General features: G+C 42.0%; 1 protein-coding gene across 2 annotated transcripts in view; it reads right to left on the reverse strand.

Moving 5' to 3' along the window:
- Nucleotides 1-16,862, reverse strand: part of GTPBP6 (GTP binding protein 6 (putative)) — a 105,531-nt gene that overhangs the window by 21,539 nt on the left and 67,130 nt on the right. For both annotated transcript variants that reach the window (XM_069204306.1, XM_069204307.1), the window contains exons 5-7: nt 11,334-11,404; nt 9,286-9,444; nt 1,324-1,532 (exon numbers count right to left, since the gene is read on the reverse strand). In XM_069204306.1, the coding sequence (XP_069060407.1) occupies nt 1,324-1,532; nt 9,286-9,444; nt 11,334-11,404 (439 nt within the window). The remainder of the gene's footprint in view (nt 1-1,323; nt 1,533-9,285; nt 9,445-11,333; nt 11,405-16,862) is intronic.

Here is a 16,862-nt window from a genome sequence, read left to right on the forward strand (position 1 = left end):
GGATGTCAAACTTGGGGGAGTTGGGGGTGGGGGAAAGAATCCGCTTTTGTGCTCCCCTGAGTTTGCTTTACTATCAACCTGCTGAGTGTGAACAGAGTGGTCTAGTTGGCTAATCATCCCTGATAAGGCTATTTTTACAGCACCATCTGGGTTCATATTATTTGTGAGGCATGCATTTTATGGGACCAATTTAAATAAAATGTGATCTTGACGTTTTAGAGCTGGTCTTTTAAACTCTTGCATGTTATTCTTTGAGAATCAGGGACTGAAGATTGTTTTGCTTCCATCTAATATTTTCTGTCTCATGATCTTCCTTCTCCCTAGATTTTCCAAAAATATGTTTTGGTACTCAGATTATGCATTTGTTTCTGTTGTGTCATTCCATTTGGAGCCAGGCTATAAATTAGAGAAAGTTGAGAGCAGCACCAAATAAGCAAAAGGGTAACACCTCCTAGGGTGTATGATGACAAACTATGCATCAAACTGAGCCCTACGTTTATAGGCACAGAGCAGTACCTATGCCTTGTGAGGAATGATGAATGGGAATAAGGATAGGGTTCTCTGAACTTATGTTTGTATAGGATAAATTATAAAAAGGATAATAAATTTAAGGAAGTTACAATTAATGGTGTCCCGTGTGAACGTACATGGCCAAGTAAATGTCAATTTTACAAACATCAGTGTAAAGGTCTGGAAGGTGTTTTTTAAAAATTTAAATCTGTGTGCCTGACTTCCTCTGGCTGATGTAAACTGCTATACCTCCTCTAGCCTCATCTCCGAAATGAAGAATCACATGTGCAGAGTTATGTCATCAACAAAGACAAGATAATATGAGTGAAGGCTATTACAAAGCATAAAAATGATCAAAAAGGAATTAATATATAAAAATAAAGAAATCATCCAATAACATATGACGCTGCACGAGATTGTGTAGGTAAAACAATCTTATCCTGTGCCTGCAGTTAATCAGCAATTTCCTGCTCACCGTTATTACAACAGGACGGAAAGGCAAGCCCTAGAAGCTAATACATACATCAACACCTGAACGAGCAGAGCTTCAGCGAGAAGGATGATGGAAAACCAAGGCAATATAAAGAGAATAAAAAATAAATATTTAATTAGGGTTGAGCAAAGAGGATAGCACATAGAGAATATTTTCACATACTAATACACTGAAGCATGCAATAAAATGCAACAGTTTTATTAAGCTCTTCTCTAAAAAAAAAATTCTGACAAATACATCACACTGCGCTTATTATCCATAAGGCAAAAACATTCTCATCAAGATCAAATACAAAGCAGAAGCTAGAAGAGTCAAGTTACCGAGTGCACCACATCTTCCAAAGTAGCTGAAAAGGACTTGATAAGATTATGCGGCAGCTGAGACAGAAACCCAATGGTGTCCACATAAATAACGGGCAAACGAGAGGGCAGGAATCCAGCATGAGCGGTCACGTCAAGTGTAGCGAAAAGCTGATCCCGTGGCTGCATCCCTTCATCTCCGGTTAGTGCCTTTATCAAGGTAGTCTTTCCTAAAATAAGGCACATCAATTGCATCAGAATATATTTAAATTGAATGGGTTGACTCATTAGTTCCAGAAATATATCTACGAGAGAGCCAGCGTTCACATTTACAAGCAACTCAAGGGTTACCCATGCGCATTAAAAAAACAAAAACAAAAAAAACAACCCCTAGCAAAAACACAATCTAAACCGCCCAGCACCACCTTTCGACGTCCTCTTCCTTCTATATCACTAAAGGTATATTGTTTTCAAAGTAAGCTACATTAATTGGCTATAGCTGAAGAAAGCACACATTTGAATAAACACTGATTCAGCTTCCAAACCTAAAATGCTAATCTTGGCTGCAAAAGCTACTTTTATAATAATGCCAGGAGGCTAGATGTGTCCAACAGGAAGTGTTTTCACACTGTCTTTTTTCCCAAAATTGCCTTCCCAGAGAAAACGCAGCTTGCCAACTAGACACACGTCTGCTATGACCAAGGCCTATCCTGGTTCAAAAACAATATGGAACCCTACAAGGGTGGTGGACCATTTGAGAACTATACCTGTGCTGCGCTGGCCAAATTTTGTTTGGGGGCAATGGTTCATTGATTTATCAGGTTAGTCAAGTAGGGGGCCTAAGCAAGGGTTCAGGTAAAGGTTGGGTCACATCCTTAGTTGAAATCAAAAGTAGTAAATCTCCAGACAGTCCGTAATAATTTTCGTTCATACAATGTAACCATGAGTGAAATTTGTTAGGAAGAAAGGTGAAGATTAGAATGAATTAACATATGTTACAGAGAATATAAAATATTATTTTCAGTACACGACTGTTTCTTTCCTGCGCAAATAATTAATTGTTCAGCTACCTAAATCCTCAACATTATTGATACATACAAATATAACACAAATACTGACAGCACTTGATACTCAGAGCATCACTAATCCGGACACTGAGCAGCTGTTTACTAAGGTGCAAGTTTGAATAACTATTTAATATTCTTTATGATGGTCTAATTAACATAATCTGCCTTTTATCAAAATGTATGTATTTTGTTGGTAATTTGATTGTACATAGACAGAGTTTCATAAACCTTCTGACACCATACTGAGCAAGAAAAGCTGGGCTTGCCTTATAGATAGCCCGATAGCAAATGTATAAATATGAGAACACCGTCTGTTACTAATCAGCTAAACAGTGTGATTGCTGAGGTATTCTGAGAAGTGATCTTTATGCTAAAGGCCTAGAACCAGTCTTGAAGGCTTGTTCTAGACGGCTTGATGTAGGGCAAGGGAATCATGAGTGATAGTGCTCTATGATCAAGAGGAAGAAGTGGAAGAACCTTGTGCAAAGTCTTCCTCCCATCACCTTTTACATGTTTGCTTGACCTACCTGGGTCAAGTGCTATGAAAAAAGCATTGAGGGCCATCACAAGCACAACTTTAGTTCCATGAACAGAAAGGAAAGCAGCTTAGTTGGGATCCAAAAAATTGTGCTGTTCTAGGTGACGAGAAGGTACTGGTTGATAGAGCATGCTATAACCCTAAAAGGCAGAGATTGAAGTGAGATAGTATAGTAATTAGATTAAATGGCCAAGTGTTCAGACTTGTTGAGGACGTGACAATTGTCAAGAAAGGGGTACAGTGGGGATAGTAAAGAAGATGGTACAAATCTCTATAAAAGCAAAGGTAATAGTCTTCAATTCACTTTATAAAAATACATTTATTTGGCAATATTAAATGGAAAGCATGCTTCCTTTTTTCCCACTACTTCTAATGAAAGGTAAATCCAGGAACAAGCTATGCTACATCCTCTTTACCAATGATTTGTACCTTTATCTACCTATCTACTCTAAGGCAGTGTTTTCTTCTTTTTTTAAGAATAGCTAAGATGTATGTTTGATCGACTGTCTTCTAGTGGCAGCACCCAGGGACTCTTTCTTGAAAGGCATTTAAAAATAGAGTACAATCAAGTATGCCTGCACCAGCCCTAATAAGAGTGAACACATCATGCTGCATTTTACCACACATGCTAAAGGCGCAAGACCTCAACCTTGGTTTAACTCGGCCTGTACGGCTGCCCACAGAGATTTAGAAACAGCTATTAAAACTATTCCATTTAGTCATGATTTAGTTAAACAGGCTAGGGGCCGATAGAAGTCAGTCCTTGAGGAGAGGAAGAATGAAATACGCACTAGTGCATGGGAAGATCTCATGGCAGCTACGGAATTGAGGCACCCCCCTCAATTTTGGAAGGTGGTTAATCACCCATATTTTTCAGGACAGGTTAATAGGAAGGATGACTGTCTGATACCAGAGGGGGTCTGGGCAGAACACTTTTCATCTGTATTTCAGTCCGCAAATAACCCTAATTACGGTGCGGAGGTATGTGGCCTCTCATGTTTGGCTACTTCCATTCCAATCAAGAGTGGAATTTTACTTGAGACACATGAGATCACCACAGTAATAAATAAAATGAAACTGAGGAAAGCCCCTGGCCCCGATGGGGTTCCAGTGCACAAATCTTTACCTGATCTGTGGGTTCCGCTAATCACAAACGTTTTGAATAGTGCTATCCAAAGTTCTATCCCTTCCTCATGGTTAACGGCAATAATTGTCCCGATATTTAAAAAGGGTAACAGGCTTGACCCCTTTTGCTACAAATCCATTTCTCTCATTGACTCCATGGCAAAGATCCAGGGGAGTGTTATTTTGAATCGGCTTGAGGAGTGGGTGGCAAGGACAAACATTCTATCGCCAATTCAATATGGGTTTAGACCTGGATTAGGCACAGTGGATCAGGCCCTAAACTTACATCTTATTCTAAGCAAATATGTTATTGCGAAAAGGGAATCTATCCACTTAGCCTTTATAGACCTGTCCAGTGCATTTGATATGGTGAATAGAGTAAAATTGTGGGCAATAATGGACACAATGGGGGTTGAGCGAGATTTGTTGGATCTGATCAAACGTTTATATTCTGACCTTACTATCACAATTCAGTTTGGTCAACATGGCGAAAGATCCCATCCCCTTTCATCCAATCGGGGTGTTAGACAGGGCTGCACTTTGGCACCTTTTTTATTTCTGTTGTACATAAATGGCTTGTATAGCTATTTAGCTCAGAATGGTAAGGATTTCCCAAGGATGAATTTTAGACAATTGCCGATTTTATTGTATGCCGACGATGCCGTTTTAATTGCCTGTACGGCCAATGGCCAACAGACCCTTTTAGATCTTTTTTTAATGCACACACAAGAGCTTGACTTGAAAGTTAATTTTTAAAAGTCACATGTTATGATTTGCGGTCCTAAAAACACACGCACTAAATGTTTTATAATGGGGGGGAACACCTTAACAAAGGTAAAAAAACTTTAGCTATTTAGGTTTGTACCTAAGTTCCTCTCTGTCATGGAAATTCCATTTGAATTTTAAGTTCCAACAAATGGAAAGAAATACTGAAGCAATCTTTCGCTTTGCCCGTAAATTAGGGCATAGACCGGTTCATCAGATCATCACGCTCTATAAATCCAAATGTGTCTCGGCGGCGATTTATGGGGGAGGCATTTGGGGATATACCAGTTCAAGTATATTACAACGGGCAGAGAATACATTTCTCCACCGGCTACTTATGGTACCCAAGAATGTAGCATACATTACAGATTTTATAGATATTGCCCCCTTTTGTTATGGATAAAAGTACGGTCAAATCTGGCGGCTACTTTAACACATGATTGTGTAAAGATTGTATTTTGTTAGTAAACCACAACAAAATTCCATGGTTAAATTTTGTTCATAACTATTTTCGAAACTTGGACTTGAAGTTTATGTTTTCTAAACCAGAGCTCTTGCCCGCCAATGCGAAGGAAATTGTTAAACTCCGATATAAAGAGTACTCTACGAATCTTAGATACCAAGTGGCAGAGAAATTGAGCTCTTTTGATTTATATGTACAAATCTCATCATCAAATTCGATAGAACCTTATTTTGCTTGGTTTCCGATCCCTTCCCTATACTCTTTACTTGTACTTTTTAGATTTAATAGGATTCATTTTAGAGTGGCGTTTCCAACAAAATGCGTGTGGGGAAAAAACATTACCACCATGCCCTAGTGACAATTTTTCGAAACAAAGTGTCACTTTATTTTATTTTGTACACTCTATTCAGTTCCTAGGGAAACCTTTTTATTACCTATTTTGCGTAATTTGCACACCCTTTCCTATAAAGAAGGATTAATTGGCATCCAAAGCCTTTCATCCAAACAAATGTGCAGCTCTATCTTAAGTTTTATCAAATCCGCTATTACCATTAGGAATCGATATGAATTAGTGATGTGATTATTTATTAATGGAAATCAAATGCTGTTTTATTGTTGTATATGATTTTATAAGTATTATTATATAGTGACTTAGTAGGCTTAAGTGATATGCTTAGATTTTATAGACTTGCAGATTGAAGAGTCTTGCTCTTTGAATTATGCAATAAGTACTGTATTTCATGATGATTTATATGTACGTATGTGTACTTTTATGGCAATACGCCCAATAAAGTTATTTTGACTGACTACAAAAATCACTGGAAAAGAGAGAGATTTAACAGTGTATCTGTATTTATGAACTATTCTAATAATGAATTAATGATGCTGATAAGTAACCACTTCTCTCTCTCATGAAGTATGTTCTACTAATCCACATTCTTGAATATGAGATGAGGCCATGTACTACTAAACAAGAAAATGAAGACCTCAGTGGTAGCCACAATGCAACATCACCTGACAAAATGAGTTTCAGATCAATAAAGTTCACAGGGAATGTGGATAATACAGAAACCTGCAGTTCTACACATCTCCAATGAAATTTGTTATGGCTTTGTATCTACCACAATAAGCCAGAAAGGCCAGATGACATTACTTCAATATGTTCATATAAAGTTTCATGAATATTTCAAGGCTTTTCACCATTGGCGACCTAGGAAAGCACCAAAACTCAGGTTTTCATCATCATCACAACCTTTTGTGGCTTTAGATGCAGAAGGCCATGAGATTGAGAAAACTTTACAAACACCAATGCATCGCTAAAGGTCTTCTAAAATGGACTGTCAATTGTCTTGAGAGGCAGCTTACTTTCACTGCCACTGTGTTAACTAAGAAATAGTACAATGCTTAGCTTGAAGAACTAAGAGTCACTTCATGGCATCCTCCTCTGGCGGCTGGAATGCCAGTCATAAAGGGAAAGAGAGATTTTAAAGAAAATGCTATGAGGATGGGCTACCAGTATAATAAACACAGAGATGCTGACACCCAAACTTTAAACATTACTTGGAGTACTGAAAAGGAAAGGAATCCTACTGTAGTTCCTAAGTGCGGCAATAATTGTATTACTAAAACAATACCAGCAAAGTTGCACAACATACAGACCACTGTTGATGCTGAATTGAGATTCCAAAGTAGTATGCAAGATCACAGCTAGATGAATTCAGATATCTATTATTATAGCTAAATAGGCCGACCATTATGGCTTCCCACCAGGTTGCAGGGCTGGTGTGAACCTTCAGAAGAAGCTGCCACGTGTAATAGGTGAGACTGAAACTGATATCTCAGAGAATGAAGTAACCTCAATGGATGTTAACATTTGGAAACGCAAATGTAGAGTACCAAAATATTTTTTTAAACTTTTTTTCAAAATTCCCAAATCCTGTGCCATATTCACAAATCTGAGACCCTAGAACGTGTGTGTGATGCCAGGGAGGGAGGGTCTCGGATTTCTAAACCTGGTACAGAATTTGCAAATTCTGCAATTTAAAAAAATAATTTGAATATTGGGGATTCCCTTTAGCATCCACTCACCCGCACTCAAGTGGATGAGGCGCTCAGTGTTAGCTCAAGAAGCCCCCTTATGTCTTTTCCCCTTGTGCTCTTTTTGTTTTTCATTTTCCCCCAACATAGTGCTCACTGTACCATCCTGGGTAATGGCAGAGGCAACATAATTTTTTCTGTAATGCCAGACAAGAGTGCAGCAGATTCCCAAATTCAAAGCCAGTTTGGTAAATCTGCAATGGACGACATGAGAAAAAGCTGCCTAGTCCAAATGTGTGCCTTTATTTTTTAGAATTGGAATTGTAAATCCTCCCCCCCCCTCATGTGTGAAAGTGCGCTTTACAAATACACATAACAGAACATCCTGGATTGAAGGTCCAGAGATCTTAACATACCCTTTTCACAGTCCGACCGCAACATCTTAAAACACTAATTTCTGGAAAACTACTTAACAGTGTTTACACCAAACCGAGCAAATGCCATTTTCCTTCAGTAATAGCCTACTTTCGTTCCACAATTGGTGCAATTCAGTTTAGTCATTTTGTCTGTATCAAGGAGCAAATAAGTCAATGGGAGTTACAATTATTTTGTCCCCAGCTAGGTGGCCACTTGGGGAAAACACCGAATCAAACTAAAAAGGTTAAAAACTGCAGATGGGGATGGTGATCTGCATAATTTAAGAATTTTCTGTGCTATTCCATCAACTTATGGCCAGTGGTTTGAAAGAAGAGCTCTCCCTGGAATATAGAATAAGTGCAAGGAACCTGAAATTTCTGTTTTTTAATCTTGCATTTTTCCTCATTCCTGGGAGAGAGCTGCTAACATTTCCAACTTGCTCTGAGCATTTGGAAAGTATCAGCCTGAAGGCCTGGGGTGACTAGGGTGTGATTTAGGGGTTCAGAGCAGGCTTCTGTCTGTCTGGGGTGAAGCACTGTTTGCTCACTTGTGCTACTGTGAGGGTTGAGCGTGGGTCGGACTGTGCTGCTGTCCACATCTGCAAGGTGAGGTCTGGTGTCTCAGGGCCCGAAAACATTGGGTCTGGAGTTTGTGGACTAAATCATTCTGGGTCTGGAGACACGTGTAATTGTGGGTAATGTAATTCTACCTAGAGGTATCGTTCTAGGTGAAATAGCACCACAAATTACGAGGGCCTATGTGACCTTCCTCTACGCAGTGGTATAGATGGCCGATAATGGTCGATCACAATGGGGAACAATGAAGTGGACAACACTACAGATACTAGAACACTCATGCCAGGAACTGCTACTGGTTCCGTAGAGTCTGATGGTTCAGAGAGGAAAGCGCTGAGAGGCTATATTAGAAATCTACCTTTGTTGGGTTTCACTATCATACAAGCAGGAATATGCAATATCTACCATTAGAGCTGTGATATGCAGATAAAGCAACTGTGGTTAAAGGTCACTTGTTCCACCCTCAGTCTGGTGTATAGAATCTGGTTGGTACAGCAGCCATGGCGCATTTGCAGCTCTCGTACAGAATCCAGAAATGTAACCAAAATGTGGGACTGTTAAGTTCCTTAACTCATTAAAGACTGGAGAAGGTTCAGATGTGTTAGTTCTCTGTATTCTATTTGCCATGCTTATTCTAAGCCACTAACCCATACAGTTCTGCAGGCCAAGAAAGCCAAGGCAGAAAGACAGCAGTGGGAATAGGACATTAGTGGAAGCTGCACACCATCTGAAGTCAAGTAGCTCTTAAGGTGATAAGCTCCATCACAAATTTAGAAAAAAGGGTTGCAGAGAGTATTTCGAGGAAGTCAAAATCGAGAGTTTTACCTCCCTACAACCAAAGCAGACAAAAAAGCACTACCAAGGATTTCACATCTATTTTTGTCATTGAGTGGTATACTATGGCCTGTATGATTAGCAGTGCAATTGAAACATTCAGTTGTAGGCAGTTAAAAATACTGTGAAAAGGTCTGTGATACATGAGATATGCTAGGCTACCACAATTTGTGTATCCCATGACTGAGATGATTGGAAATTCTCGCTTTTGACGCTGTGCTCGGAGTAGATGTCTTTTTTTCTTTAGTTTCTCCAGTGCTTTCCTAATCTTTTGCTCTTTTTCTTTCAGAAGACGCTGCTGCACTTCAATAAAAGTTTCACCTGTAACATGAAAGTTGAACAAAAAACATGAGCCAAAGGTGAACATTACTGACAAAAAGACAACTGAACGAATACTAACTGTAGTTGTTTGTATTATTTATTTATACATTCATCAAAAGTTCATAATCATTATCAGATTTCACAGATGGTACATAGAGCTTACAACAGTACTTGCAAACAGAAAGTATGAGGTCACCTGGAGGGCTGTAGTGAAAGAGTACTATGAAATACATCAGATACACAGTAGTTCAAAGAATCATCACGTTGTTCTATGACCAGAGGGTAATCGTTTGAGTAGTCAGCAGTGATGGAGGAGGGGTAGATGAATGAGCCAGATAGTCAATTCCATTTTGAGCATGCTATGATATATGTGGCAGATCTTGAATGCTACCTCAACGTATTTATCATCTGAAGATGTGCATGACAAAAATGTGGAAGCCTTGAGAGGTGCAGGCTGCTTTTATAGTGGTGATAATGTATTTGTTTAATGAATGAACAAAGGGTGGTGACAGAAGTGTAGCAGGAGACTGTGTCAAGGAATTGCACTATGGAGTCAAGGCGGGGCACTATAGATAAAATTGTAGACAAATCTAAACCTGTTGTATATGAGACTGCCTACCTGTTGTCTGAAGGGTGTGTAGCAGAAATGACAATGATTACTTAACTAAGAACAATAAATTCAATGACTAAATATTGAGGCCAGGCTAAAAGCAGGTGTGCATATGCACCCTACATCGCAATGCATGAGAACCGAGATTCTCATAATGGGATAATGGTGAGTGTATTATGCCAGCGTACTCTCCACTGGGCATGAATTGAGGACAACTCAGATCAATTAGAAAGTATACACTCATGGAAAGGGAGACTTACGCGCCTTCTGTGGCTGCCTCGTCAGTCTTTCCTCTGAGCTTGTGATCACAGTGTCTATGGCTCTTGGAAACTGGAATCAAGACTGTGATTTGTTAGTAGCACACACATGGTGCATGGTTGGGTGTTTCATCATACCCACATGTTGCAGTGTGCACCAACTGATCATGAGTGACTTTGGGGCGCTAACATGGTTATATTTACAATCGAGGATGCTGATGTGTTTAGCACAGGGTTTGATCTCTTATAGGATTCCGTTATGTCTCTAAACATCTCATTATAGCTGCAGCCTTTTGCCCAAAGCAGCTCCTACCTACATGGCAGAAGCTACTTTGAGGGAAATTTTCTGTGAAAGCACATTCACTATGCTTTTTCATCAATGTGGAACTGCCATCATGAATGGGGGCTCATTACATAGACCCCCCCCCCCCCCCCCAATAATACGGGCATTGTAGAGTGCGATGGTGAGGCTCGTATCTCAAATGCCTACGTCCAAAGAGTATGGTACAACAAAAGCAAGACAATGGGAGGAAATCAAGTTTAAAAGTTCCTAAAAATGAAAATATTTTTTTTTTAAATGTTTCATTGTCCACTGATAATATAGATGAGGAATGAGAATGGCGAAAGAAAGCAGCAGAGACAATAAAGTAAATAAAGTTAATTTAGACTGTACGTTAGATGATATGAGATCTTGACAGCGATATTCAAAATAGTGGCACAAGGTTTTAACCTGCTCTTTTGGAGACAGAGTGTGTAAGGAACTGTTAGTTATATGCTTGTTTAGAAAGGGGGATTTGAAATATCCCCCTAATTTTATTAAGGCCCTGAATCACTTATAGTCAACAACCAATACCACTAGAGTTCGTCTGTCTTCTATCACTTGTTTATACCCGGGGCCACTAAACGATGTAATGAGGTTTTCCACTTGTACTTTGACCACGCTCATAGTTACCATTAAAGTTGACGTCTTTTCAGGTTTTTATTCAGGTTTATTTTTATCAGCCATGTATGTATTCACTTACCGGAACCCATTATGTACCTTGATCCGCCACCTTGCTGATCTAAGTTGGCCAAGTCATTTTTCAAGTTTGACCTACAAGGGTAATGCCTCAGAATTAATGTGGATGCACCAGCAAATTTCATTGTGTACATATTATTTCATTAAAGCTTAAAAAGCATGTGTGACACAATACTGTGCTCATTATGGCCATCTTACTTCGTCACCAACTCTAGTCTGCGTTTTCGCACCTGTGCTCACAATCCCCAGCAGATTCCCCTCTAGAAACAGTAATTTAGGAACATTTACTAGCATGTTAGACTACTCCTTGTTTTCTCTGTCCATTACGAAAGGCTTTACTCCTACACACATTTGTATGGTAGATGGTTCAGGATACTGTTTTGGGTATTGGCCAATACAAGAGCAGAGTGCTGTAAATTGGAGACTATGCTGGGACAAAGGGGAAGAAGCCAGTAGGCTAAGTTCCCAGTCTGGTGTTCCAAGCATTAATAACTTACAATACATAGCAGCCTTGCAGCTGCATAACCATGTTCCTCCAAGCTGCAGTACATTCTAGGAGATCAACGTTAGTGGACTGAATTCCAACTACGTTTTCAAATAAGCCTCGTATTGTTGTATGCGGGACTAGTCCTACTGAGAATATTACTGTGATTCCTGATTTCATAGGAACTGTTAGTATTATTACTATGTGCCCTAAACTTTTATTGATTCACCTGTACATTTTATAGTTTTATTTATTTGTCTACCTTTATGGCTGTTTCATAGCCGAATAAAGTTGTTTCTGAATCACAGCAGCCATCTTGTAGAACACACCAATTTACAAAGCTGGAAACTTTAGGGCATGACTTAAGAAAGCTGAAACAATGGTTAAGAAGATGGCATGCATCTTTGGAACTGAAATATCACAGATTTGAGTGTGGTATACAAAACTAGAGAAGGAACATAAGTTATATTTGATGTGGGCAAACAATGCAAGTGTGGGGTGAGGCACAAGCATGTTAATACATATACATTGGAAGCGCATTAGTATTTAATACTATAAACTATAATAACAAGGTGGCATGCCCAAGTTGGAGGCCGATTACGAGCTCTGCTGCACAGTGTCACAGTCCAGACCTGCCAGCCTGCAGTCCCAACCTCCATCGCCAGTCTGGAATGCAACACACCATCCTGCCTTCCCTTTCTGACGCTAAACGCTTCGGACCCAGAATGGCTCCTGCTGGTCGCTGCTCAGTGGGCCTCACCTGCTGCAGCAGCTGCGGTCCACCTCCACAATATGGTGGCAGTGGCATAGCACATCAGAGCTCAGCTCCAAAACTGACCCAGAGGCCAGAGGGGAAGTGTGGCATGGTGGCTTCTGGGCTTTTGGATTGTGCCTGACCCTACTCCAGTCTGCCCGGGGGCGCGGACAGTCCCTGGACTCCACAGCGAGGCCATACTGTGAGGCCAAAGTTGGCTTTGTGGTGGAGGGCCTGCCCAGCGGTGTCTACTCCACAGACAGCAGTATGGTTCACAGCTCTAGCCCTGAAGGGAGGCCCTGATACAGAATTTTAGGAGGAGAGGACGCTACCTGCCTTCATGGAGGTACCTGGGGCCTGCAACTGCTGGCGCACTAGAGTGACAGGGGCCACCGTAGGGGAGGCCCCGGCAGTGGATTCCCAGTAAACTATGGTGAGGCCCAGCAGGAAAAGGCCTGGGTAGTGACAGAGGAGTGACCCTGCACCACATACAAAGGACCAAAGAGCACAGAGGAGCTCCACATCATCACCTCTCAGCATTATAGTGGTCGGTGACCCCACTAAAAGTAGCTACAAAGAGGGAGCTAGCATCACACTGAACCTGGGTCGGGAGCAACAGCAATCACACACCAACGTCAGCCCTCCCCTGCTGGGCTCTCCCTGTTGCTTTGCTACGTTGCCCGCTGAGAAGGGCCACAACGCAGCAGTCTTCAGCTCATGGTGGTGCAGAGCACGAAAAAGGACTCTATGTTGCAAGATATGCTTTCCATGGCCATCACCGAAAAGGCAGACTTACACCGGGACTCTGGGACCGGGGACATCTTGTCATCCTCTGTCAATTCACAAGACATAGATCATGAGGGTTCGGATGCATCCCTCACATGCTTCTTCATAGAGGGCCTCTTCCATACACTCAAGACTATTTTGCTGAACTGAATGAAGGAGTGGCAGTGGAACTTAAAGAGGTCAAGCAAGAACTGACAGATATAAGCCAAGTGGTGGGGCTGGAAGACAGGAGCAATGCCTAAGAAGAAGAACTAGACAATCACCGGCGGGCCATCCTGGACCACCAGAAGCAAGATTCCGATCTCAGTAGGCAGTTGGAAGACCTGGAGAACAGATCATGCCGATTCAATATTAGGATCAATGGACTTCCCCTCGATGCTGACAATGGAGACACTAGAGGGATATTTTACCCGTCCCTTTAGACAGGTCCTACCAAACCTGGCAGACACCTCCATTGTTCTGGACCAAACACAAAGAGCAGGCTACCCTTCCAGCATCCCACCGACCCCAAGAGATACTACCCTGTCTCTATTACTATAATCAGAAAGAGGCCCTCATGACGGCTTCATGCAATCAAGGTCCCATACTATTCGAAAGAGTCAAAGTGAGGCTATTTCAATACCGCTCCCCATCACACTTCAAAGACTGGATCCCTGTGGAGTGCCAATATGAGGGATCCAGTAGATTACGGCACCCTGTCTGCCGACACTGACCCTACCATGATGGATGAACTGACACACAATTTGGGAACTCCCAAGTTATTTGTTCCTGCCTGGTTGTACTCTCGCCCACATCTTCTAGGTACCTCAATATACGCCCTTCACACCACAGTGCGTTCAACAGCATCACCGCTGAGTTGCCACATACTTCCTCAGACAGCAGGTCATGTACTTAAGAAACTTTCCAGAGAGACTTTATGATAAAAGTAGTAAGCCTTAATGTTCTTAAGCTGAATGTACAGTAAAACGTCTAACAGTGTTAGCCATGCTGAAAGACTTGGGATGTGATCTATCCCTGCTGCAGGAAACTCGCCTACTGAAAAAGGACAAGGGACGATTGCATTCCAAGTGTTTTCCCTATGAATATGTATCCTCTGGCCCCCACAAGAAGGCCGAAGTTGCCATCCTTCTAACCAACAAATTCAGGGGCCACATCACACAGACTCTTGCAGAAATCCCTGGTCAACTTCTTACCCTGTAGGTAGCTCTGGGTACCTACACCTTTACTCTGGCCACACTATATGCTCCCAACAATCATCAGGCACACTTCATAATGACAGTCCTCAGCCAGATACTCACCTTCATCGACAAAGCCCTCCTTGTGGGAGGGGATTTCAATCTGGAACAGCAAACTTAACAGGTCTGCCCAACACATAGGGCAATCAGGGGCTTTCTCACCCAAAGAAATCCACTTCTAATGGCTGCAAGACATGGGACTCTCCAAAGTCTAGCATACCCTCCACTCCACTCCACGACTAGAACATATATCTACTTTTCTGCCTCCCATCAGACTTATGTCACTCTTGACTGCATCCTGGCCTACCCACAGATGCAGCCCACAGCTATGCAGTCAGAGGTGAACACCTCTGCACTGTCAGAACACACACTGATCGCTGTCTCCTTGAACGTCCTTCACACCACCACACCTTCCCCGCCTTGGATACTAAACAACACACTTCTTGCATATTCCTCTGTCAAGAAGGAGATTAGTGATGCTACACAGCAATATCTTCACACTTATGATTCCCCAGTGGTGTTGGCCACTTTACTCTGGGATGCCCCAAGGCCATGATAAGAAGTGCTATCATAAACATTTCTGCACAATATAACAAAGAAAGGGAGGAGAAGGGAGCGAATCTCGAAGTTCGAGTGGCGGCCCTTAAAGAGGAGCATAAGTGAACAGGGGCTCTCATGATCCGCAGGGAGATGAACCAGGCCAGGAAACTACTTAGGACGTTGGTCATGGATAAAGCTGAATTTGCACTTCTCCGCACCAAGCAACAGTTCTACACTGGTGAAACATGTGCTGGGTGACTCTTAACATGTAAATTGAGAGCCAAAGTTCAAGCCTCCAGGATAAAAGACAAAGAGGTACGGATGGAAGATGGACAACAAAGAAAAGCTGATGGGAACACAGTGGCAGCCTTTGAACTCTGTTACGCTGCCCTTTATACAGCAGAAGAGGAGGACCCTCGACTGGCCACTGAACATCTATCAGGCATTCACCTTATCACTCTGCTGATGTCAGTAGTGGATAATGCTGGAGTCTGACATAAGACAGTGAGTTGTGGCCGCCATTGCAAGCGTCCCATCCAGCAAAGCCCCAGGCCTATATCGGTTTACTACGCTACTCTGTAAAACCATCAGCAGCCTATTAGCCCCCATACTCACCCAAGTGTACAATGCTACTGGGGACTCATGTACTCTGCCTACCACAATGTGGGAGGCTGTCATCATAGTTATCCCTAAACTAGGGGACGATCCGACCCAGAGCACTTCATACCGCCCAAAATCCCTTCTCAAAATGGATGGCAAGCTTTTTACTGGTATAGTGGCTGCCCGGCTCAACCCTTATATGCAGGGCCTTAAAAACCTGGATCAAACAGGATTTAAACTTGAAAGGACCTGCAGCGACAATACAAAACTTCTTCCTCACTTAATCGACAATTCCTCACGCATGCACAAACCTGCCATTCCGGTATCAATAAGATGCGGAGAAGACCTTTGATTGGGTCTAGTGATGTTTCCTGTTTCGAGTCCTGTATAAACTGGGCTTTGGTCCCTGATCTAAGAGGTAGATAGAAAACAGCTACCACCAGTCAAATACCCACTTCTGAGTCAACAGCACCACCTGTAGCCCAATTGCAATCCTGAGGGGAACACAACAGGGTTGCCCCCGTCTCCGCTCCTTTTTGCCCTCTATATGGAACCTCTGGCAGAAGGGATTCAGGCACACCAACATATAGTTGGGCTACAGATGGGAGGACAAGAGTATGCGGATGATGTTATGGTGACACTTACGATGCTCTGAACATCAGTTCCTGCTCTCTTTGGGGAGCTGGATGCATTTGGACAGGTGTCGTGTTTCAACATCAACATCCAAAAGTCCCAGATGCTGAACCTTTCCACCCCATCAAATGACAGGTCATACTTGGAGCAAATAGTTTCCCCTGTTGTGGGCCAAACACTGGGTGCACTACCTCAGCCTCAAGATTTTACCCCACCTTAAAGAGAATGGTTGAACGCAATTATACAGATGTCCTTGCCATGGCTCGGACAGAATTACAATCCTGGTGGACGGGTGGTCTCTCCTGGTTGGGGAAAATAGCAGCTGTCAAAATGACACTCCACCCTCAAATCTTAGATGTAGTGCAAACATTATTACTACGACCATCCCCTAATGTTAACGTTTGCTGGAGGGCAAGAAACCACAATGGCGGAAAGAAGAGCGTAGCTGTTCATGGCAGGGAGGGGTCTGGGTAGTCTACATCTAAACAACTATTATGTAGT

Source organism: Pleurodeles waltl, chromosome 8 (assembly GCF_031143425.1).
Source record: "Pleurodeles waltl isolate 20211129_DDA chromosome 8, aPleWal1.hap1.20221129, whole genome shotgun sequence".
NCBI classification, from domain to species: domain Eukaryota; kingdom Metazoa; phylum Chordata; class Amphibia; order Caudata; family Salamandridae; genus Pleurodeles; species Pleurodeles waltl.